At 49.4% G+C, this 25336-nt stretch overlaps 1 protein-coding gene across 1 annotated transcript in view; it reads right to left on the bottom strand.

The window, feature by feature from the left end:
- Positions 1–25336, bottom strand: part of LOC132582786 (tomoregulin-1-like) — a 98916-nt gene that overhangs the window by 40224 nt on the left and 33356 nt on the right. Inside the window, exon 2 of the mRNA XM_060254504.1 lies at positions 891–1000. Within this exon, the coding sequence (XP_060110487.1) occupies positions 891–1000 (110 nt within the window). The remainder of the gene's footprint in view (positions 1–890; positions 1001–25336) is intronic.

The following is a 25336-nucleotide window of genomic DNA, read 5'->3' as shown; positions in this document are numbered from 1 at the left end:
CAGTGTCTCAGGGACTGGCCTCACTCACTCAAGCAGAGAGAAAAGATCTGGCAGGCAACGTTCAGCACAAGTGCCAGGGGCTGCCTGCCCAGGGACAAAGGGATAGTAACATTCGATCTACTGTTCAAACATGCAGTTCATTAAACCTCATTCTCACTCACACTTCGCTTGGAGGAAGGGCTGGAAACAGTAATCATCACATAGACTCTCAAAAACCTGGGGAAGCAGAGGTCAGGCCCCCTCCCTGGTGTCACTGCAGAGAGTACAGGTGACTAGAGGGTTCATTAGCCAGCAAGATTCACAGGGCTTATGCAGCTGATGCTCACCACGGCCCAATATCAGCAGAAATGAGCTGAAACAGTTCAAATGTACCTTAACTATCTTGAAAACATATGCAACATTCTCATGCTCTTGAACACACTGTAGAAACAAATGGTGTTACAAGTGTGGGAAAGCCAGGTGTGGTCAGCACCTATTGGCTAATGCCTATGTCACAAAATACTGCTTGGCCAGTCCATGAGTACTGGTGAATGTATTCTTTTACCGGTAAGATGAAGGATGGATGGAGAAGGGGGAAAGACAGTAGAAAGCCCAGTGGAAATGGAAGAGGAGATGCAGTGTTGAGAGCTGACCCAGAGCTTGACTGGCAAGATATTTATGTGTGGAAAGCAAAATGCAAAGTCTGCTGATACCACAAATGCTGGCTCTACTGCAACCAGTGTGTGGAATCTTGCATTTGTTTTCACTCTACTCCTGTATCCAGCCTCTGAAAAACATGCTCCACTGGGTTATAGATATGCTTAGATGAGTCAAATGTTCAGATTGACACATTTATGAGAATAGTTCAATGTTTCTGATTATAGCAGCTAACAAAAGTGAAAAATCCTTACCTGAAATTGGCATGCACATTTCAAACTCTCTCCTTCTTCCTTACAAACACCCCCATATTTACATGATGATTCATCACATACTCTTGCATCTGATTCTTTTACATTTAATTCTGGGGGGGAGAGAAAAAAGAAGAAGAAGAAAGGGGGGGTAAAGATTATGTATAAAGCAGTCTAACATGGTCAGACAAAGGCAGAAATAAAGACTGCTGTGTGCTGACACAGGGCAAATGCCACAGCACATCACAGCATACATAACAAAGCCAAGGCAGCATTTGAAAATCAGCCTCTGAAGTCTGAACAAAAGTCTCCCCATTGACCATTTTCCTTCCTGAACCTGCCCTCCCTCAAGCTGCTTTCCTATCCCGCAGGGTCCCTCTCCAGAAATGCGTCTCTGTGCTTTGGAAAGAGAAAAAAAGACAGCAGGTAACAGACCAGACATCTCCTGCCCCCCCCCCCGCCCTTTCTATTGGTCTTCTCCCTCCACCTTCCAAAGCTATTTGTTTTCCACTGAAAAGAACTGCTGAGGCTTCACCCCATTCCTCGTGAGTCAGCATGGTGCAGGGGCAAAGAGTGTCGGACTAGAACCTAGGAAAGTTGCCAAAGTTCAAATCCCTGCTTGTGCCAGGGAAGCTGCCTGGGTGGCCTTGGGCCAGTCACGGGCTCTCACCCAGCCAACCTCACAGGGGAGTGGGGAGGATAACACAGAGGAGAGGAGAATGATGTCCGGAAGGTGGGCTGGAAGGTGTGGCACAAATGAATCACACAAGCTATTCCGAGTGCACCACATGTCCTTCCGTCCCACCTCGCAGGGAGGAGGAGTCTTGGTGGCTTTACCCTCCAGGACAGAAGGGGAGGTGGGGGGGGGGGGGTCAGCCAGGAGGTGATTTGCACAGCAGAGACCTTTCTTTGCTGCAGGAGAGGATGAGGACAGGCAAGCAGCCACTCAGTCCTGGCCCCTCTGCAAAGGGAAATAACAAGCCTTCCTATTTTAAAGAAATGCCAGGAGCATAAATACATTAAAAATTGACATGCTGCCAGATCCTGTTGTTAATGAGAGCCAGAGATGACTCTCACATGGGCAGGCAGTGCCTGGCAAGATTTGTGTAATAGATATAAAACACACTACGAATGGGCCGCTGCTGCCTCTCGATTGCTGTTGAACTTCCATTAGAACAGTGGTTTTATTTTTCTCGAGCCTCATACTAGGAAATCCTGATGTTTTTATCAGCGGATTCTCAACCAGAAGGAATAATTACAGGTAAATTCCCTTGAAAAATGTCTTGCCTGTGACCATCTTCCTTTGAAATATTCAGTGCCTGTCAAGTATCTGGCCACCTAGCATTAAGATCAGGGTGCAATTTCATAGAAATTCTGTAGAAAAAGCCCAACAGGAACTCATTTGCATATTGGGCCACCACCACCACCCCTGATATCACAATTGTTTTGTGCAGGAACTCATTTGTATATAAGACCACGCCCACTAACACCAGAAGAAGCCAGCCAGAACGGCGTCCCTGTGTGTTTCTGCTCAAAAAAGCCCTGGTGATATTCATAATCTTATCACTGTGAAATGTCCAGTATCTAATCCGGGAGCAGTTTTCGTGCCCTTTTTCGCCCGCCGGCACACAATGTCCAGCTTTTTTTTGGGGGGGGGGGACGTCGGGCTAAGATTGCTATAGCGCAATAGCTATAGGGATGCCTGGGTTCCATTAAGATGCCAGAGATCGCCGCCACTGAAACTTAGTAACAGGTGCCCCATTGGATACACAGTTCAAGCGGGAGATCAGGGCACTAGGTGTTGGTCTGTCACCTGTTGCTATCACCTGGCATGCCCACACGGGAGTCAGAGGAATGCGATTGGTTTGTAGGTGACTCTGAGGCACATTTTTTTTGGGGGGGGGCTGTTGCCACCTGGAGAGGGGTTGCCCATAGGACAGCAGGTTTTGGCGGGAGAAGAGACCAACAGTGATTGGTGAGACAGATGTTGCTAACCCAGCCTGATGGGCACCCATCCATGCCCACAGGCTATTGGCTGGAAAGTGACTTGTGCCAAGCTGCAGCAGGTATAAATGTCAGGGTGGGGAGCCACAGACTTCTGTGGGTTGTAGCTGGTGAATGTTTTGTGTGGAAGGCTATTGTTCTGTTAGTTCTATTGTTCTAATAGTCATGGTTTCCATCACAACAGTATTGAGACTTCTTATGGAGGTGATGGTCAGTGCCACTGCTGCTCTGTCCAAAGTGCTTCTTCACCATCTATCTATGAGGCGCAGGTGGAGGACGAGGAGGGCAGCAACTGCAATTAATGTGCCAGTCTTAAGCCCTGAACCCTCCAGGTACAGCAGGAGGGCATCTATGAGGGCGCAGTTACCTGTCATTGCTGCCCATACAGTGCCTAGACGCTGGTGGGTGAAATCACGGAGCAAGGACTGGTGGAACGGCAATGTAATGGGCACCTGGACTGATGAAGACTGGCAGCAGAATTAAAGGATGTCTCAGGCAACGTTCTTTGAACTTGTTGGCACCCTGAGGCACCGTTTGGAGCGGCAGGACACACACATGAGGATGGCAATTCCAGTGGAAAAATGAGTAGGAATTGCCATCTGGTTCCTAGCCAACACAGAAGTATTTAGAAAAATCAAAGAGCAGTTTGGAGTGGGCCTGTCAACAGGATTCATCATTGTGAAGGAGGTGTGCCAGGTGATCACTGAAGAGCTGTTTAAGAAGAAGGTCTGCCTTGGCAATGATGTTGAGATGGTGAGTAAGGATTCTGTAGTTTCAGGTGAGGTTTACTAGAGTTATTTTTTAAAAGATGCTTGGCAAGTTTCTTCGTAGCTTCAGAATTAACTCAAGGCATGGGGGGAAATGAATTAACTGTAGTGATGATGTTGTTGTGACTCCAGATCAACAACGTTGTCTGTTGCCATGGATGAAAAACCTCAATGTTATGTAACAGAAAGCAGTCTCACAAGTAGCTGGTAGCTAGATTTTCTGCTATCAATGGAAACGTAATTCTGACACTGTTTTCTGTCCCCCCAACAGATAATGGCCGGCTTTGCCAGACTGCGATCTCCAAATTGCACAGCTGCCCTGGATGCATCCCATATACCAGTGGCACCTCCTATCCATCGTGCGGAACTCTATAGAACAGGAGAGGGGGTCACTCAACCCTTCTGCAGGGAGCAGTGGGCCACAGAGGCCGTTGTATTGATGCAGAGATTGGTACGAGTGGCAGGAGACACGATGCCAGGGTGTTTAGGGCATCTAAGCTCTGCAGAGCAATGGATGGTGGGGTGTTTGTTCCTGGGTCCCCCACCATCACAGGGAATCAAGTGATCATTCCACCCTTAATGCTGGCGGACGGGGCATCTCCGTTAAGAAGGTGGCTGATGACACCCTACAGAGCCCCCACTGAAAGGAAGGATTGTGCTGGAGTGTGCGTTTGGTAGACTCAAATCACGGTGGAGATGCCTGACAAGAAGGATCCCTCTGAAAGGAGGACTTCTCCCTAATTACAGCAGCCTGTGTTGTGCTCCACAACATATGTGAGGAAAAGGGCCATTTCACAGAGCCACTGGACTTAGGGGAGGGGAGAGTGCTACCTGCCCCTCCTCCTGAAGTAGTGTCTGACTATAGGCACAGAATGCAGGGGAAAGGGTGCGGGCTGCCTGGAGGGATTTAATTTGCAGTGAATGAATAAATATATGAAAATATGAAATATATGAAAATATGGTAGGAACAAAACCTGTTCATTTTTGCACTAACCAATACTTACTTCAAACTTTCTGTTGCATTACTGACTGACTTCATTTTAACTGCATTTGCTTGGTTTCTACTAACACAGTTCCAATGCGGAAATGTTTCATTTGAGGAGGGGGGAAGTGTTCAGTTTATGTAATGAAATAAAAGTTGGCTTTGTGTTTTACACTCATTGCTTTCTGATTCTCTGTCATTTCATCACTTCACTGGTATAAAAGTACTATAGCCTGGGGAGACCAGGGTACAATGTGGGGTACAATGCCATAGAGTCCACCTTCCATAGCATTCCCTTTTTTCCCGGGACCTTATATCTTTAGGTAGAAGATGAGTTGTAACAAAAAGGGCCATTTGCAAGGCTGTAAGAAGTTGTCATTGGGAAAACATGGGGGGGGGGGGAATCCAGGCAAGCTGCAAAAGTTCGGGGGGGGGCAGGGAGGGAAACAAATAGGCAGCCTGTTTACCTTTTTCAAAAGAATGGATGATGGTGGGGAGTAGAGTATTTTAATGTCAGGGACTCTTGCATGCAGGGCAGGGTGGGGCAAGAGAGTTTACAATGCCTGGCAATCTGAACATGATAGCAGGACTGGAAGAAGCAGCCATGAAAAGAGAATGGGGCAGTGGGGGAGAGGAGACAAATGGACACTTTCAATGGCTTTGCATATATATTGTCATATATCCGTGTCATATAGAACTTGTCATTTACACTTGACACATGTACTTTGAGTTAACCTGGCTTGGCAGGGAGATTGTTTAACACAAGCAAATGTTAAAACTGAACCAGAGGCTGCACAAGAGAGGCACCGCATCCTTTTTTCCCCTGTGTAGAGAAAGGTGCCACCTCCCTTTTCTCTTTGACCTTGAAGGCCAGACACCTCTCAGGATTGCTGGACAGACTGCTCCAACTTTTGTTTTCAAGAGAAAGACACCTAGCAGCAGAGGAATGCTTTTGCCATGTTCCTTTGCATGGACTAACAGCTATGACTGACCCTATCTCAGAAGGGCAGTTCTAACAAAGGTACCTCTTTCAATAAATATCTTATCTGATGGACTCCAACGTGGGCTGCCCACCTGGCTCTATCTCATGACATCAGTGAGGGCCTCAGCAGGCCTGTCTTTACCCCTCCTGAGGACTCAGGGCAGCCAGCTCTTTCCTCCTCTTGGCATCATGAAATCCAAAGCAGCCAGCTGTGCACACCCAAGAGCTCTTGTGAGAGTTCAGGAAACCCCACCAGGCACTTGTGGTTCAAGAGGCCTGAGAAGAGGGGGAGGGGAGGGAAGGCGCATTGGCAGCTTCAGCTCCTGGGCAGGAGTAGCAGGGAGAGGGGCTCAGGCCACACCACTGACAAAGTAAATGCTACCAACTGAGCCATCTTTGGTTTGTTCTAGAGCAGGGATGTCAAACATGCAGCCTGGAGGCCAAATCAGGCCCCTGAGCAACTGGCTGTCATCTGCTTCCTTCTCCCTATCTCTTGCTTCCTTCTGCATCACAGCTTGCTTTGCAAGACTTCCACAGGAACTACAGAGCAAAACCTCTAATTTCTCCATTGGCTGAGGCTCCTCCCTTGGGGAGGAAGAGGGGAGGGACAGCTTGCTTGGCCAGGCTCTCTCAATTGCACAGCAGAGCTACTGAGATAAGCCTCTCTTCCTTCTGTTGGCTGAGGCTCCTCCCCCTTCTCATCCCTTGGGGAAGGAAGGAAAGAGCCATAGCTTCCTTTGCCCAATTCCCTCGATTCCATGGGACAGCTACAAAGAAAACACCTTTAAATGAGTGCTAATGTTTTAAGGGTTTTTTTTAAAGAAAAAACCTTTAATTATGGTTGTCTGTGTCCTTTATGAAGTTTACGTCTCTACTACCTAATCTTAAATAGGTACACACATGGCCCGGTCTGACATGGTCTGGCCCAACAAGGTCTCAATTATGTCAGATTCAGCCCTCATAACAAATGAGTTTGACACCCCTGTTTTAGGGCATGCACTTCAAACTTCAGCTTGTGTGTACACTGGTTCTCACCATGCCACCCTGGGAATTGCACAGGGGTCTGTAATTTCTGGGAAGTCTCACAGGATTCTCAGCATATCACCAAACTAGAATTCCCAGGATTATTTGGGAGAAGCCATTGCTGCCCAAGGGAGCATACAACAAACATAAATGCCCAGCCTAGATAAGGCCTTTGTCAGGTGTCAATCTTTATCTACAAAGGATCCCTAATTTGAGCATATGCCCTTCCAAGAGCAAAGGAGGTTTAGAGCAGCAGCAACAGCAACTGGAGCAGCAGAGAACCTGGCAGTGACACCCTCTCCACTGAGGCCCTACAACAGCATCGGGGGCCCTTGAAAATCATCAGCCAGCATCACCACGGAAACCGACATTTCTGCTGCATACAGACATGGCCCTGTGAATGTCAGAAACGCCCTTTCACATAATCCAACTGAACCTCTTCTAGATACAGTCCACAAAATGAATCCGTGAGACATGAAAACAAAAGGGTGGCTGGTCAAAGACGGGACAAAGCAGGTGGATCATTCCTGCTTCAGATATTATTATCCATTTTTACTATTATTAGCTGTAATGAGCAAAGCAGCCCATTGATCCAGCCCAGGAGCTTGTATTGGGACAGTTACTAATAATGATCATGCACCTGTACTTCTTACCAGTGTGCTAAAGCAGGGAAAGCAAGCCCAACGCCATGCTGGGAATTATTAGGAAGGGAATTGAAAACAAATCAGCCAGTATCATAATGCCCCTGTATAAATCGATGGTGCGGTCTCATTTGGAATACTGTGTGCAATTCTGGTCACCGCACCTCAAAAAGGATTTTATAGCATTGGAAAAAGTGCAGAAAACGGCAACTAGAATGATTAAAGGTTTGGAACACTTTCCCTATGAAGAAAGGTTAAAACGCTTGGGGCTCTTTAGCTTGGAGAAACTTCGACTGCGGGGTGACATGATAGAGGTTTACAAGATTATGCATGGGATGGAGAAGGTAGAGAAAGAAGTACTTTTCTCTCTTTCTCACAATACAAGAACTCGTGGGCATTCAATGAAATTGCCGAGCAGTCGGGTTAGAACGGATAAAAGGAGGTACTTCTTCACCCAAAGGGTGATTAACATGTGGAATTCATTGCCACAAGAGGTGGTAGCAGCTACAAGCATAGCCAGCTTCAAGAGGGGGTTAGATAAAAATATGGAGCAGAGCTCCACCAGTGGCTATTAGCCACAGTGTGTGTGTGTGTGTATAAATTTTGGGCACTGTGTGACACAGAGTGTTGGACTGGATGGGCCATTGGCCTGATCCAACATGGCTTCTCCTATGTTCTTACGTGTGACACAGAGTGTTGGACTGGATGGGCCATTGGCCTGATTCAACATGGCTTCTCTTATGTGTGACACAGAGTGTTGGACTGGATGGGCCATTGGCCTCGTCCAACATGGCTTCTCCTATGTTCTTATGAAACATCAAGCACAAGAAGAGCTCCAACAATGTATTATTTGCACATGGATTTACAGCCAGAATCCCATGTGATGCTGACAGAAATGTTTACCAAATAACACAAATTGGGGGTGATATGGGAGAAGCAAGACATGGTCCTTTTCCAGCCTGCCAGGACCCCTTGTCATTGCTCCAGCTTGTCAAGCAAGCGGATCTCAAAGTAACCAGTCCTTGAGTTGAAACAAAGTATAGGTTTATTGATAATCCATGTGCTTCTATTGAGCCAAAAATTGGAACTGATACAGAGTAACAGCAAAATGCATACTTAAAAGGTGGCACATCAAAGGTTCCATAAACATTGCTACAATTGCTAAACATTTCTATATTCACATGTGAAAGTTCACACGGTTTCCTTCTTTATCTCCTTTGCGATTACTCTTCCTGGGTCCAGGCACTGCCTGGGAAATTGTCCTTGGAGGCTTTATCTTCAAAGGCACATTCTTGCATTTGTTAGTAAAAGCGAAAGAGGCACGAAAGAGGCTCCGGCTAGTTCTCTACTTTGATGTGCCTCTGATTTATTTTAGGGTTAGTAACAGTTAAAGCATGGCAGTTATATTCTGATAAACACAGACAGTCATAGTAAGATAAAAACATTGCTTGACATACTGCCCCCCCCCAAGCTCATGCTCGGGGTTTGTCTGGGTGTCTCCTTCTTTTGAGAAGGAGGGGGGCCCTAAGGTCGGAGGATTTGACCCATTCATCACAGTTAGGGGGAAAATACTTCCAACGGACTAGGTAATATAGTACCCCCCCTCTTCTTCTTGGCATCCAACACCTCCTGGATCTCATGGTGACTCTGACCCCTCATTTGAATAGGTTTGGGCTCTGGAGGGCGGGGATGCCAGCTCGTAGCCCCCGGATCTTTCCGAAGAAGGCTGCAATGGAAAACAGGGTGAATTTTACTAAACAGCTTAGGCAGCTCTAACTCCAGTTAATCTTGAACGGTATTTGTAGGCTAGCTTGTTGGATGTTTGTGGCAACGGTAAGTTCTTGGTGGATAAGAATACTGTCTTTCCCACTTTGAATTCCCACTCCAGAGAGTGCTTTTGTCAAAGTGTGCTTTGTAATCCCTTTTAGCCATTTCCAGGTTGTCTTGGATTACAGCCCAGCCTTTTCCAGCGTCTCCCACCACTGCTGCACGAAGTGGGGGGTTGGGCTCTACTGTTGCTGGGTAACAGTGGGAAGGGTTTCCCCTCATAGCCATTTACAATTTTAAACGGTGTTGTTTTGGTGGAGCTGTGGAGGCTGTTATTGTACCCATATTCAGCAAATGGCAGTAGCTCCACCTAGTTGGACTGCTGGTAGTTAACATAGCACCGTAAATATTGTTCTAGAAGGGTGTTCACTCGTTCCATCTGTCCGTCTGTCTCGGGGTGGTATGCAGAACTTAGCCCTTGTTCCATGCCTGTTAGTTTGCAGAACTCCCGCCAGAAGTTGGCAACGAACTGTGGCCCGCAGTCGCTAATGACCTTGTCCAGAAATGAGTGTACTTTAACAATGTGTTGAAAGAACTAATAGGCCAGCTTTTTTGCGGTGGGCAGTTTTTTGCATGGGATAAAGTGGGCTTGTTTTGAGAAGGTGTCCACCACTACAAGTATCACAGTTCGCCCCTGGGACACCGGTAATTCCACTATAAAATCCATGGAGACCACCGACCAAGGGCGCTCCGGCCGTGGGAGTTGGCTGGAGGAGACCCGGGGTTCCTCCCTCCCTTTTCTTTGCCATTATGCACACCGGGCAGGTAGCCACGAATCTGAAATGTCCTTTTTCATGAGTGGCCACCAGAACTGCCTGTTGACTAAGTGCAGGCTTTTTACGTATCCAAAGTGCCCGGACAGTTTGCTACAGTGGCAGTGCTGTAAAACCTCCATGCGCAGAGTTTTGGGGACATACAGTTTTTCATCATAATACCAAAACCCTCCTGCCCCTTTCGTAAGTCCTTCGGGTCTCCCTTCTCCCTTGTGCTCCGTTTCCTTGATCAGTCTATTGTTCCCCCCCCCCCCAGCTCGGGTGCTTTAGGCTTTTTCCCCAACTTTGTGGTCACTGCCCCTGCTATGGCGCTAGGGGGAATAATGGAGTCCACCACCTCTTCCTTTTGACTCTCATGCTGGGGCAACCTTGATAGCGCATAAGCTAAAAAGTTTTTCGACCCGGGAATATGCTTGAGAGTGAAGTCAAACTTTGCAAAGAAGCTGGCCCACCGAATCTGCTTTTTGGTCAATTTTCTATGCCCTGTAAGCGCTTCTAGGTTCTTGTGATCAGTCCAGATTTCAAACGGTACCCTTGCTCCTTTGAGCCATGACCGCCATGTTTTTCAACGCAAAAGTCACTGCGAACGCTTCTTTGTCCCACACTGACCAGTTGCGCTGTTCCTGCGAGAATTTTTTAGAGATATAGGCGCACGGTCTTAACCTCCCCTCCGAGTCTTTTTGCATTAATATGGCTCCTATGGCCACGTCGGAAGCGTCACATTGGACCACGAAGGGCTTAAGCTCGTCGGGATGAGCTAGCACTAGTTCACTGTAAATAAGCGTTTGAGTCATTCAAAGGCTTTTTGGCAAGTGGGGGTCCCCTATAAAACATTTGCGAACCTGAGGAAAGATTGTAGCTGTCTACGTGTCCTCGGGGGTTCCCAATCCAGCACAGCATCGACCCCTGGTGCATGTCTCGCAGGGCTGTGATGGCCCGGGTCTCCTGGAGGGGATTCTCATACTGAACTAGTAGGGCTTGTAGGAACCCAGCCACGCTGTCGAGTTCAGGACCTGCGTCTCGTACAGGCTCACACACCAGCGTCTAGCAGTCCCCTTTAACTTGGAACCGAGATAGTCCACTTGGCTGAAGTCGTCTGGGAACGTGTTCCTCCAATAGTGCATGTAGCTATTGGCTTGGATGGTGAAATATTCCATATTCAGGGTCGCCATCGAAGGTGGTGTCTAGCTCCTGGCCCTCTCCCGTAGTCTCTCTCCAGAGAGGCATGGGCTCACTAGGTTTCTTCCTGCTTCTGCAGCTTGCTTTAAAACCTGTTTAGCCATCATGAATCCTTAAAAGAACACTGGCGTTCTTTTTTTTCCTCCTCCTTTTGCAACACTACCAAAAATTTACAGGCCGCTTCATAGATTCCATGGAAGTTTCTAATATGCCCAGGGTAATGCCAATTGCCTCTTTGGGTCAGGAAGCAATTTTCCTCCAGGTGAGATTGGCCAGAGATCCTGGAGGATTTCTGCCATCCTTTGGGCATAGAGCAGGGGTCACTGAAGGGGAGATAGTAGTTGTGAATTTCCAGGGTTGTGCAGGGACTTGGACTAAATGATCCTTGAGATCCCTTCAAGCTCTATGCTTCTATGTTTTTGTGTCCCCTCTGTCCTCTGTTCTGACCTGGATAGCCAAGGCCAGCCCAATGGCATGGGTCAGCCAGCGTTCATTGAGGACCCTTCAAGAGAAGAGGAGAAAAGCCAGGGGAGAAAAGCCACCTATAGCCAGCTTTGAGTTGGTAGAAGCCAGCAAGCAGGAAGAAGGAACTGCAGACTGGTCAGGATTTACAGCTAACAGCTGATGCAAAGCCACCAACAGCCTCCAGCCCTGAGTCAACAGGTGAAACTAAGTCGATTGTTCCCAGCCCTCCACACCCTTTGAGCACCACACACAGAGGCTATGAACACAACTACAGGAGAGAGTGCTTGTCTCCTGGCCTGATGCCAAACTACTTGAGTAGGCACATGCTTGATGTTCTTCACAGGAACACATCTTCATAAAAATTTGTAAACATAACCGTGGAGCTGAATACCCTCCTACAGAGTGGTTTTTATAGATATTGGATTTATATCCCACCCTCCACTCCGAAGAGTCTCAGAGCGGCTCACAATCTCCTTTACCTTCCTCCCCCACAACAGACACCCTGTGAGGTGGGTGGGGCTGAGAGGGCTCTCACAGCAGCTGCCCTTTCAAGGACAACCTCTGCCAGAGCTATGGCTGACCCAAGGCCACTCCAGCAGCTGCAAGTGGAGGAGTGGGGACTCAAATCCGCACACTTAACCACTACACCAAACTGATAATTTGTGTGTTCTGCAGGAACCTTACATATTGCATGGATCTGATCATGAAATTTTATTGTTTTCCAATTATTACCCTGTACTCCTCCGAGGCAGTGTTTATGAACTAAAGGGGGAAAATGTATGTAGAATTATAAACTTCGCCCAGAGCTCGTCCCTGCATCCCATATTAACAGTGGCCAGCTAATCATAGTTCAGAGCCTGGGGACTCACCCTAAGCAGGCCTACTCAGAAGTAACCCCAAGGGGCTTATTCACAAGAAAGTGTTTTTCGGCTCACAGATATAGCGAAGGATTCTTAATCGGCAATAAAACCCAATTATGAAGTCTGGCTAAATGGGGAACCTTCTTACTCCTCCTAACCACCGTGATCAGTACTAGTGCTGATATGAGAGGAGGGGCTGTAGTGAGGAGGGGGTTCTTGGTGTCCCGTAGGATACGGAGAGCCTCACCATTAATGTCCTCCAGAGTACGGGGGGGAGGGGGGCATTACTTTTTCTGTGAGTTTTTACTGGGAAGCTCTGTGCAGTCTATAAAAGCCTGCTGTGCTCATGTATTGCAAAAGCTGTAGCAGTCAACAGTTTTTCTCATCACATACATCACTGCACAGTGCTATAATAGGAATGTTACCTTTGGCAGCATATAGGAATACTGGGAAACGCCCCAAGGGAAAATACATATTTAATTGATAAAATATGATTTTGTAAAGTAAGATTTTTGCATTTTTAAAATGCAATTACAATTTTATACAATTACAAATGTTGTAGTCACAGAACACCTTTGTCAAATTCAAACAGTTGATGTCAGCACATTTGCTTGGCTCGAGACAGGCTGCTTCTGCAAACAAGGATTCCGGCTTCCAATTTCTCCCCCTCCCTCCTCCCACAGCAGCCCAAAATGTCCACCTAAACTCTAAGGGACCCCTATCATTTTGGATCAGTCGTGGGAGAGAGGAGGTGGGAGAGAGAAAATCCTTGTGCCTAGTTTGGAAATACTAGTTTGGCTCCAAGTCAAAATTCTTCAGTGAAGCCCTAAATATATTTACCCCCCAACCCCCGATGTCCAGTTTGTATTGCTACTGTGTGTCCTCACAGCGAGGCATGGGAGCATGTGCTTGGCCTGCTTGTGCACTCACACATACAAAAACCACAACAGGTAGTTTGAAAATGGATCCTATAAGACCACTGCCAATCATGAATCCATCCGTCACTAAAAAGCAGCTGATCCCATGTCATAGATCACTTCTGCCTGCTGACAGAGGGCTCCTAATGGCGCTTCACATGAGGTCTGCTTTTTCTTTTCAGGGAGCAGGAGTCACAATCCCATCTGAGTCCTGACATGAGCAGATTTAAAACAGAAATTGGCTGCCTGTTCATCACGGGAACCACTTTTCACAAATAAGCATTGAGAAGGTCCTGCTAGGTAAGTGTGCCACAGCTGGAATCTGGCTTCAGAGCATTTAGTGTGGGGCACCCATCCCTTGCATGAAGTTCATAGGGACACTTGAGCTTGCTGTGTACTCAGCCTGATCCTGGGTCCATCAAGGGCAGTGTGCTCTGCTCAGACTGGCGGTGGCACTGCAGGGTCTCAGCCTGAGGTCCCTTCTGCCGCTGGGCCTTTTCAGTGGTGATGCTGGGGACTGAGCTCCCCTATGTATTTATTATGTGAGATTGTGACTCCTGTTCCCTGAAAAGTTATTTGATATGAGACCAGGAAAACTAAAAATGGAGAACTTCTCGAGTCTGCAAAAACACACCCTAAAAGAATTTAGAGTTGGATCCCACACGAATACTCTACCGGCGACAGCATTTTTTCCTCCCATTTCATTGATGCAAAAGCTTCTTCTGCCGGCAGGAGCCCAGCTTTGTGTGCTGGTGTCAAGCAGATTGGCCCGGCAGGATCCAACCCTTAACCTGGATATGCATCACCCTGAAATGCCACTTAAGATGGAGTTTTGTTGGAATACATACACCACCAATCCTTGGGATTTTTGTAGCACATTTCAAACATTCATGTGCATTATTTTGCCAATATAGCCCTGTAAAGCAAGCCTCAGGCATTTTCATATGCTTCAAACGGAGGCTACTGGTTGCTTGTCTAAGGCCATGATCTCCAACACATGACTGCTGCAAATGCGTCTCCCATTGAGGAAACAGGGGTTGGGAAAGTGTTATGTCAGGGGGGCTCCCGCCCACATGACGTGATGACGTTATCCGGAAGTGACATCATTGCACCAGTGACGGCACTTGTGGCCACTCTAGGCATTTTCCAGGAAAACTCTATGGTTTTCCTGGACGCTGTAGTCATTTGTACCATAGAATTTTTCCTCCCAAATGGCTAGAGCGTCCAGGAAAACCCTAGAGTTTCCCCAGAAACGCCTAGAGTGGCCGCCATGCACCGGTGCCATGATGCCACTTCCGGGTGATGTCATCGCGCCGATGATGTTGGGGGAGGTTCCCCGCGCTGGCCCAATGTGGGTGGAGGAACCCGTGCCTAGACCGGGGGTTGGCAGCCCTAGTTATGTAGCCTATACTATGCTAAGATCAATAAAGAGCTGATGTTTCACTACCACCTCACCTCACTGATGTATTGAACCCACTTTATTATAGATAGGCATACATTTAAGAAGCCGTTTGGCCCCAAGGGCTGATGGAGGTTTTGTAGCTGAGATGAATTTTTAACAGGGGGGCATCCTGATTCAAGGCAGCGAAATCTCACAACTGGGTTTCCCTGTATTCACCCACTGTTAAGTCTGCAGTTGCTGAACTTGAAAAGATCTTAGCTTTTCTCATGTGGTCCCTCAGCTCATGAAATATTGCTGTTTCTAGCATTCTGCCACACAGAGGCACTGGAAGCTGCTCTGGTGATGAAGACAACTGCAGCAGAGACAATTACCTGAAAACTCAGAAAATATGTCTTCACAGGTATTCCCTTTATGATCCCCTCTTCTTCAGAAACTGTATTTGTCATTTCCAATATGCTGATAAAGTGAAGCCTTTTTATTTTCATTCACATCTAAATGTATAATTTGCCAACTTAATTGGCAAAAGACAATTTTAATGCCTTCACTGCAGCAGAGAGGGAATTGTTGGTTTTGATTCTGGCCCCAATGTTTTTTTCTGAAAATGCAAGGCGTAAATGTTGAGGCCAACCATTCTCCAACTCACACTCTCAGAGGCCATTCCATGGAAACCACAATGAGGGTTTTTCCCCTAAGAAAAGAGCCAGTCATAGCCTCTTTACTAAGGTAAAACAGTTCTATATCATTTTTGTCCTCTTTCTCACAAAAAATGGTATTTGTATTTTTATTAATCCTAATAACCTTCTTCATAAAAACAAAAGCTGCTTTAGTCTGGACCTGGCAGGATAAAAGTTTGAGGCATAATTAGGAAAAGGGGAAGCTTTTTAAGCATCACTGAAATCTTTAGTCTCAGGGGGGCTCTGCTATCCCACTGAAGCCTTTTTCTCCTATTGCTTTTGGGGGCCCAGCAAGACAGGAAGAAGCCTGACTTTTTCACAAGACTCACCAATGGCTCTGCCAGTCCTTTCTATGCCTCCCTGACACACTTATGGCCTCTGCTTCTCTGCATAACTTTAGCACAACACACACACACACTTGCCCAATACCCACATGCCTGGACCTTCATTCACTGGCAACAAACATATAGGAATCCATCATACATATCCATCTAGACATGAAAATAAGAGCCAACACATGGAAGGATCTAGGGTGGACATGCCCCTCTCCCTACCAATCAATGAGTAACGGAGTTGTCTGGCCTGGCCAGGCCTAGCCACCAGCAGGAGACAGGAAGGGTGAGGGCCGGAGGGGCAAGACTAATAGTAATGACATTCCTGCCGAGGGATCCCCAAAACACTCTATGATAAAAACCATACCGTTTGTGGTGATTCCTAGAGAGGACTAACATCACTTCTGAGTTTTCTCTGGAAATGACATTTCACCTATTAGCAGACAGGCTTTTTAAAATTTATGTTTATCCCATTGCTGCTCAGAGCACTGGTGGGAAATGGGGGTGGGGGATTAGCACACGTACTTCACCAGGGTTGGCCCAGGAATTTTGGCAGCCTTGAATGAGCACAGTCAGAGAGGCCACTCCATACCAGTGCCTTGGGGGCACTATGTGCACCTACATTCCAGGTGACTTTGGTTCTCAATCATTTTGCCAAGACCTCTGCATCACAATTCCCTTGGAATTCATTTTTGATCCAGCCTGCATTCTCTCACATCCAATTCAACTTTATTTTTAAACAAACTACACAGGTGGAATCTGGGATAGGCAAAGAAAAAGTGGGGAGTGCAGACTGAGAGAGGGTTGTCTAAAAGCTCGTGTGTCCAACGAGGGTCTGGGAGACACAGCTTTGAATCCCCACCCTCTTGCTCGCTCGTGCCAGGAAACCGCAGACTGTCACCTCCCCTGTCCCACAAGTGGAGGCGAGGAGAAGCAGGTGAGCTGCTCTGGGTGCCCACTGGGGACAAAGGAAGGAAATGAAATACAGACAGCCCTGCCCCTATCGTCAATCAGGCCACTGCTTTGGGTTTCTCTCCACAGAAGTCAGAGACAGCCTTACTGGCAGGCAGCGAGGCCATCCTGTCTCAGACAACAGAATACCAAAAAGAGAAGTAGACTGGCAATTGTATCATTTACCAACTAAAAGCTGGGATTTTTTTCACGGTTATGATGGAGAGCCTGTTTCGTACTTCACTCTGCCCCCCAGCCACTGCCAAAGCACATGAACTCCTACCTGCCACTTTGCTGACCGTGCCTTCAGCCACAGTCCAATGGGAAAGGCTAGAAGGGCTTTCGGGACTGGAGGAAGGCTTCTCTTCTGCCTTGCATGGCCTGGCAGGGGTCAAGGAGGGTGCTGGGCCCTTCACACCCAGCTGGTGGGAGGGAGGGAGGGCAGGCAGTGGCTTCTGGGTTGGATTCCCCACTCCTCCACTTGCAGCTGCTGGAATGGCCTTGGGTCAGCCATAGCTCTCGCAGGAGTTGTCCTTGAAAGAGCAGCTGCTGTGAGAGCCCTCTCAGCCCCACCCACCTCGCAGGGTGTCTGTTGTGGGGGGAGAAGATATAGGAGATTGTAAGCTGCTCTGAGTCTCTGATTCAGGGAGAAGGGCAGGGTAGAAATCTGCAGTCTTCTTCTTCTCACTGTGGAGGGAAGAGGAGGGGGGGATGCAAGAGAGGAGTCAAGGGAGCAGCACGGACACCCAAATTCCTTGGGCCAGTCCTGGTGAGGTGTGTGGATTCATTTTGGTGCTGGATTTGTCCCTCAGACAACAAGATGATGTTGGCCATCTCTAACAAAGCAAATGTACTCTTTTCTCCTTGGTAAGAATGGCTCCCTCCCCCTCGTACACACAACATTCAACCCCTTAATATTACTCTTCAAAAACAGGAGTTCAAGATAGCTGCACATTCTCTCCTTTCTCTGGCAGCCAGCTTCCAGCCTCAGTTGCAGAACACGTTATGTTTGCAAAAAAAATGTCAGAGCTCCCCTTGTTCAAGCATGCAGTGAAATATGGTGAGAATATTAACGACGTCTGCGACCTCCTGCTATCACAGCAATTATACTTGCACGAGGAGCAAGGCCCATTGTTGGAATGAATAGAAAGAGGCTCTGGGCGAGCACCCAAATACTCCTGGGGTGCTTGTTAGCCAGTAGGATCGTACACATGTGCTCCTGGAGGGGGCCTCCAACAAGTGTAGCATTTCTTGGCCTGGACCCGACTTGGGTGTCTGAAGGAAGCTGACCACTCCTGCCCCTGAAATAAAAATAAAGCTATCAGTCGCCACTCACACCTTACCTTGGCAGCGTGTCTGAAAGGAGCAGGAGAAAGTGCAAGATTGTTTTGCTTGCTGCTGCCCATCGTTAAAGAAGCCCCAAGAATGAAAAGCAGAGAGGGAAGCAGTGGGCTGGAGCTGCAAACTTTGGCAGCCTTGGAGCTTCAAAGGATGAGGACAGGAGGGGGGGAAGCCCCACGGGCCTATTAAAACCCGGGGTGGGCCAGGTATGGCCCATGGGCCAGACATCTCCAATCTATACAGTTCTGAAGAATAGGTGATTGGCAAGAAATGTCTGGAAGTGCTGAAAGAAATAGCCAGGGTCAGGGGAAAAGAAGCACTTGTCAGAAGAAACAGAGCCCTGACCAGGCAAGCCTGATCTCGTCAGATCTTAGAAGCTAAGCCGTGCCAACCCTGGCAAAGACTAGAAGGGAGATCGCCAAGGAATACCAGGAGTGGGAGGCAGATGCAGATGTATTAAGCCAGTGGTTCCCATTTGCAGGGTCATGACCCAGTACCGGGCCACAGAAGCCTCATTACCAGGGCACAAGAAAAGCCAAAGCTAACCCCACCCCCAGCAAAGCTAGCCTCACCCCGTCTCTGGGTTGTGCAGAAAGGAGCTAGGCTGCCTCTCCTTCCTTCTCCCCTGCTCCCAGTGTTTGAGAGAAAAGCTGGCGTCCACTGGCACTTTAGGAGAGCCAGTTTGGTGTAGTGGTTAAGTGTGCGGACTCTTATCTGGGAGAACCGGGTTTGATTCCCCACTCCTCCACTTGCACCTGCTAGCATGGCCTTGGGTCAGCCATAGCTCTGGCAGAGGTTGTCCTTGAAAGGGCAGCTGCTGTGAGAGCCCTCTCCAGCCCACCCACCTCACAGGGTGTCTGTTGTGGGGGAGGAAGGTAAAGGAGATTGTGAGCCACTCTGAGACTCTTCGGAGTGGAGGGCGGGACATAAATCCAATATCTTCTTCTGCTTCTTCTTCTTCTAGACCCATGAAGTGTTCTTCAAGGTGTGAGCTTTCATGTGCCTTGCAGTATGTTCTTTCGGAAAGATTTCTCCGGGAGGCCTGGGCAGCAAAGAAGGGTGTTTTTTTCAGCCAGGTTTTTTTTTGCCAATTTGCCCATATCTTACTTTAGTGAGAGGACTTTTAAAAGTCTTTTCCTGATTTGGGTGGCTTGGATTTCTTGGGGTTAGGGTGAAGGGGTTTTTTTTTGGGGGGGGGAGTGGTTGGTAAAGTTCCTGTATTGTTAAAAGTTAAGTTTTTTACTGTTTTAAAAGGATTCTGTGTTTGATTTGTTGCTGCTGTGTTGTGCTGCTGTTGTTCCTTTTCTCTTCTGGTTCTGGGGGGGGGGGGGGTTGCTGTTTGGCCTAATTTTCATTGTTTAAAAGGCCACTTTTTAAAGTTGAGTTTGTGTTGGCTTTCTGTTTGGATCTATTCTCTATTGCTGCAGGTTTTGCATCCTCCTGTCCTGTTGTCCCCCTTGTGCTGGTTTTTTGGGGGGGGCTGGGGTGGGTTAAAAGTTAAATTTCTTTCTGTCACGTTTTGGTTTTTTTAAATTACCTCTGGTTGGTGTGCGGGTTGGTGAGGGTGTGTGTTGGCTGTGTGGGCTGGGTCACTTTCATGTTTTTATAGTTATTTTTGGAGTCCGAGTGTGCTTTCGGTTTGGCTAGGGCCACTAAATAGGCTGCCCCACTAATAAGGGTGTTTTTAGGGATTGTGTTTTTTGAAATTAAAAAAAAAAATCCAGTTTAGGGCGTTATCTCCTTTCAAAATTCAAGTAGGCCAGATAGGGGTGAATTAAAAAGATTTTAGGTTTCTCATAAAAGGCAGCGTGACTACTAGGCCACATCAGGCTCCCTTTTAAAGGGTTGCAGTGCATCTTGCTTTCAGCCACTGAAAGCTGGTGCATCCTTAGATTTCCATAGGGTAAACCACAGCTTCTCTCAAGTTATAGGGGACACCTGATTTCTAGTTTGCAAGGAAATCCAGTTTGTCCCAGGATCTAGTTAGGAGAAGTTTAACTAGGAGGATATAACAAGGATTGCCTTCATCTCAAGGTCTCTCTCGGCTTGGCTTCGCGAACGAAGATTTAAGAAGGGTGCAATAGTCCACGTTTGCTGCAGGCTCGCTGGTAGCTCAAGGTAGCCTTTTAAAAACTGTAGCCAGGTAGAGGCAGGATCACCTAGTCTCCTAAACTTTACCAGACTACTACTACCCCAACCCAAAGAGGGACAGGTTAGGGACCAAAAAAACAAACAAACAAGTTTTGGTGGGAGGGTTCTTAAAAAGAAGTCAGGGCACCTGTTGGTTCAGGGTACAGTGCAGTGAGTTAGGTTTGTAAAAAACCCCACTCTCAGTTCAGGTTGTGTGAGACTGGCCAAGGGTGACATGAGTGGCAGGCAGCAGAAGAGGGGCCCTGGGGGCAAGGCCAAGGAGAAGACAAGAGGGGTGGAGGGGAGGGGGAGGACCCAGGTCTCCCCTCACCTGTGCGTGAGGCCACTCCACAGCCGCCTACCAGCACTCCGACCTCTGTTCGGAATGTGATGAAGAAGGAGGCCCGCCTTGGGCCCTTCATCAAGGCTGCTGCTGGGGTGCCCTCAGCAGAGGTGCCATTAGGTGCTGGCACTGAGCAGGGGTCTGCTGCTCGGGCAGTCTCTCCTCCAGCTGATGTCGCTCGGCCTCAGCAGCCGGAGGAGGAGCAGCAAGAGCAGCCTTCCTTGGAGATGAGCTTTGGGGACGGTTTTCTGTCCAAAACAATCACCCCAAGGAGGGTGCAGAGTGTCGTGCAGGAGCTGGAGGAGAAGCTGGTTGAGGAGGACCAGCCCCCTTCTTCGGTTTCTTTGGGCACCAGCAGTCCTTCAGGGGATGACCAGGAGTGAAGGCCGCATGGGGTGGAGGGGGAAGAGATGGAGACACACGAGGTGCCTCCATTTCCGCCCACTTTCCCCTGGTGGCCAGCCCCTCCTGCCACCCCGAGACACGATGTATCTGCCCCAAGCACCTCAAAGGAGGTGGGTCCGGACACCCGAACTGCCAGTCAGTTTGGGCATCCGTTCACCTCCGAAGTCTGGAAGCATTTCCAACTTATGAGGATCCACGCTATGCACAGTGCCAGCTGTGCAGGGCCCAGATCAGTCGTGGGCGGGACCCTGCCCACCTGACTCCAGGGGGGATGCAGAATCACCTGCAGAAGCACCACCCAGGGGTGCTTCTTAAGGGGGAGAAGCAGGCTGATGCTGTGGTGCCCAAGTGTCCAACACCACCCAGCCAGAGGTCCGTCCCATCGTGACTACCTCAGCTCTCCAGGAGCGTTCTGTGGGAGTACAGGGACGCCAGGCATTTCTGCCTGAGATGTTTGATGGGGGACGCACCTGTGTGCCAATAGGGGGAATCAGGTATGGCAGGAGGGTGATCGCCTGGAACCTTGCCAGGTCGGTCGCCCATGGGCTTCCATTTTCAGTGGTTGAGAATCCTGGGGTGCTAGGGTTGCTTGAGTACCTGGCGCCCTGGTACAAAGTTCCTGCTAAAACGACCATTAGCAGGACCATTGTGCAATGTGTTTTCAGGGCGACCAGATCTGTGGTGAAGGAGTATTTGTCCCGTGCTGCCAGGGGGACTGTTCATTTCACCTCAGATATCTGGAGCTCCCAACATGCGTTCGAGGGGTATCTCTCCCTGACTGCGCATGGGTAGCAACCCAGAGAGCTGGGGGCAGTGCAGTGTGGAGGTGGCAGCAGTAGCGACAGACAGGGTCAGGGCTGCCAGGCCAGCTATCTCTGGGCCTTGCTGCACGCCGAAGCAGTCGACGCGCCGCACACGGCGGACACGTCGCCACGGGCTTCGTGGTGACTGATGGTGGCGCCAACATCAAGGCGGCTGTCCAGCATCAAGGCCTAAAACCCCTTCCTTGCGTGGCCCACCTTCTCCATCTCCTGGTTAAGGACGCATTGGGCCAGATGAAAAGCCAGGATCATCAGTATCTAGCCGCAACCCATGAGTACCGACTTCTGCTCCAGAAGGGTCAGCACATCACAGGTCATTTCTCACGCAGCAATACGGACTCGTATCGGCTGCGTGAGAAACAGACACTGACAGGCGTGCCAGGGCTCCGCCTGATCGGTGACGTCAGCACATGCTGGAACTCCACCTGTGCCATGCTGGAGCGCATGGTGGAGCGGAGAGCAGCCCTGGATGCCTTTGTCTCTGAGATGAGGGTCTTTCAGGATGAGAACTGTCTCACCCAAGAGGTTTGGGTGGTCATTTCTCAAGACCGTGGAGGTTCTTGGGCCCTTCAAGATAAGACCACAGAAATGCTCTCGTCTGACACGGCGAGCATCGCACTGGTCGTCCCCATGGTCCAGATGGCCCGTGAGGACCTGGCCTCGTTTCTAGTGCCAGCTCAAGGCCATGCAGACGTTCTTCCAGCAGTGCGTGCTCTGCTTGTTAGGCTGCAGGAAGGGCTTGAGGCCCGCTTTCAGACTTTCACCCAGGATAAGGTCTACATAATGGTGACCATGTTAGACCCGCGCCTTATGGGCACAGTCGCCGAGCGAGCCAACGAGCTCAATCGCTGGCGAGACGAGCTCTCCCAGAAGGTCGAGCGTTCCAGAGTCAGGGCGGGCCCAGTGCCGGTAGTTGAGGAGGAGGGGGGTGGAAGCAGCTCATCTGCCACTTCCACTGCTGTTGTTCATCCCCAACCTCCCCAGCTAGGCAGTGTTTCCCACCAGACTCATGCCACAAAGAGTCCTGAGATGACATTCATCGGGCGGGTCGTTGGCCCCTCTAGGAGCGGTACGGCACCGAGAGCGAAGATGGGTGCTGTGATGGTGAGGGACTATCTTTCAGAGCCCCTCGAGCCGCAGGAAGCGACTACTGGGTCACGAAGGATGAGGTCTGGCCGGCCCTCTCCTCCGTGGCCAAGGCGTTCCTCTCATGCCCACCGACGAGCGTGCAGAGCGAGCGCGTCTTTTCGCATATGGGCGACATTGTCTGCCCACATCGCAATCGCCTGCAACCCTGGACAGTTGAGCAGTTGGTCTTGCTGAAGGTCAACTTGCCTCTGTTCGGCTCCCCGAATGTAGACTTTGAGAGTGAATGAAGTGAGCACCTACCCGTGCCTGCATCCTCTCTTGGCCCGCGCTTGGAAGGTGGTTGTAAAACGCTCCTCCACTAAAAATAGACTAGAGTCCAAAGACAACCCAAAAACTCACTCACAAATTGATTGGCAGTGCATCCCCCCCCCACCCCTCATCCCTCCCCAAACCAAAAGTGAATGCTGGTTTAAAAACTGCAAAGCGATCCAAATTTCCCCAGTCCCCCATCCGCGCATGCCTAATAATACTGAAAGGGCCATTACAGCCCCCAACTGTAACCAACAGCACCCACAGGCCCAGCCCAGATAACCCAGGGGTTTTTTTCAGGGGAAGGAGGAAGAAAGAGGGAGGTGCCAGTGATGATGACAGGCAGCCAGCAGCCGTACCAATGCTGAGGTCCCTCTAATGGGACAGTGATGCTGGTGTGTTGCTGAACTGAGAGAGAAGGAATGGTTGCCTTCCTCTCACACAATCTGAGGCCCTCCCAGTGATCTTCCTCATTTGGGGTGCAATCCTGGCTCGCCTCCTCGTGGTGCACCCTGGGTAATGCAAAAGAGCCTGGACTAGCCAACCATCCATCACTCAAGGTAAGTCAGAATGCTTCTTGCTTTGTGTCAGATACAGAATGATGTGGAGCTAGGTGTAGTGGTCCACCACTTCTCTTGTTTGAGAGTTGTGTTGTTTGGGGCAGGGCTGGAGAGCTGGCATCTGCAGATTGTGTGTTCTGTGGCAAGGAAGAAGAAGAAGAAGAAGACGATATTGGATTTATATCCCGCCCTCCACTCCGAAGAGTCTCAGAGCGGCTCACAATCTCCTTCCTCCCCCACAACAGACACCCTGTGAGGTGGGTGGGGCTGGAGAGGGCTCTCACAGCAGCTGCCCTTTCAAGGACAGCCTCTGCCAGAGCTATGGCTGACCCAAGGCCATTCCAGCAGGTGCAAGTGGAGGAGTGGGGAATCAAACCCGGTTCTCCCAGATAAGAGTCCGCACACTTAACCACTACACCAAACTGGCTCTCTGAGAGACCCAGAGCCAGCATGCTTGTTGTGCTTGGCCAGCTCTCCCCGTGTTGTTTGGGGCAGGGCTGGAGAGCTGGCATCTGCAGATTGTGTGTTCTGTGGCAGGGAAGCTGGCACCTGGCTGAGAGACCCAGAGCCAGCATGCTTGTTGAGCTTGGCCAGCTCTCCTCGTGTTGTTTGGGGCAGGGCTGGAGAGCTGGCATCTGGGTTTGCTGCAGCCAGGTCTGCAGAGCAGACCTTGAGCAGATTGTGTTTTGTCTGGCAGTGACGTTGGCAACTGGGTTTATATTGGTTCCAGGCCTGCAGGGTTCATAGAGTAGATAGAGGGATGTAGTGCATTTCGGTCCTATAGGGATTCTCTGGTGTGAAGTTAGGTTTGGCTTTGGGTGCCCCAGGAATTGGACCCCCGGTCCAATTTTTTTTTTTTGGCCTTGTGGGTTTTGTGTGGGACAGTGCCCTGAAGCTGCACAGTAGTTTGGGGGGCTCTCCTCAAAACCTCCTGTTCCCCAGAGCCACTTTTCCCACGACAATTACAGTGAGGAAGCGGCTCTAATTGTTTTTTTCTCACCATTGGGAGCAGTGTTCCTTTAGGGGTGCCCACAGATGGGTGCAGTCTTTTTGGGCCGAGGGTTTCATGCTGGGGAGTCCCCTGAAGCTGCCCTGCAGTTTTGGGGCCTCTCCCTCAAACTCCCCTCTGGCCAGAGCCACGTTCCCCACAGAAATTATAGTGGAGGAAGTGGCTAATTGGGCTTTCCCCATCATTGTTGGCAATGGGCCTTTTGGGGAGCCCAAAGACAGGGACCCCCTGGCCCAATCTTTTCGGGACTTGGGGGTTTTGTAGGGGAGAGTCCCCTGCGGGTTCCCTGCAGTTTTTGGGGCTCTCCCTCAAACCCCCTGCCCCCCAGTAGCCTCTAATTATGCCCTATGTTGCAATTTCAATGGCCCATAGGGTATAATGGTGGAATAGGGGCACCCTCTTTGGGTGCCCCTGGAATGGAAACACCTGGCCCAATCTTTTTGGGACTTCGGGGGTTTGTAGGGGAGAGTCCCCTGCAGGTCCCCTGCAAATTTGGGGGCTCTCCCTCAAACCCCCTCCCCTCTAGGCGGCTTCAAATATATCCTATTTGCGATTGATTTCAATGGCCCATAGGGTATAATGGGGACGTATATTCGGAAATAGCCGCGCATCTACCGTATATGCAGCTATTCCGACTACGGCATTCAGAAATATACGGGATTC

The sequence above is a fragment of the Heteronotia binoei genome, chromosome 14 (assembly GCF_032191835.1).
Source record: "Heteronotia binoei isolate CCM8104 ecotype False Entrance Well chromosome 14, APGP_CSIRO_Hbin_v1, whole genome shotgun sequence".
Taxonomy (NCBI): Eukaryota; Metazoa; Chordata; class Lepidosauria; order Squamata; family Gekkonidae; genus Heteronotia; species Heteronotia binoei.
The sequence above is the reverse complement of the archived record's forward strand: the minus strand, read 5'-3'. Positions and strand labels throughout refer to the sequence as shown.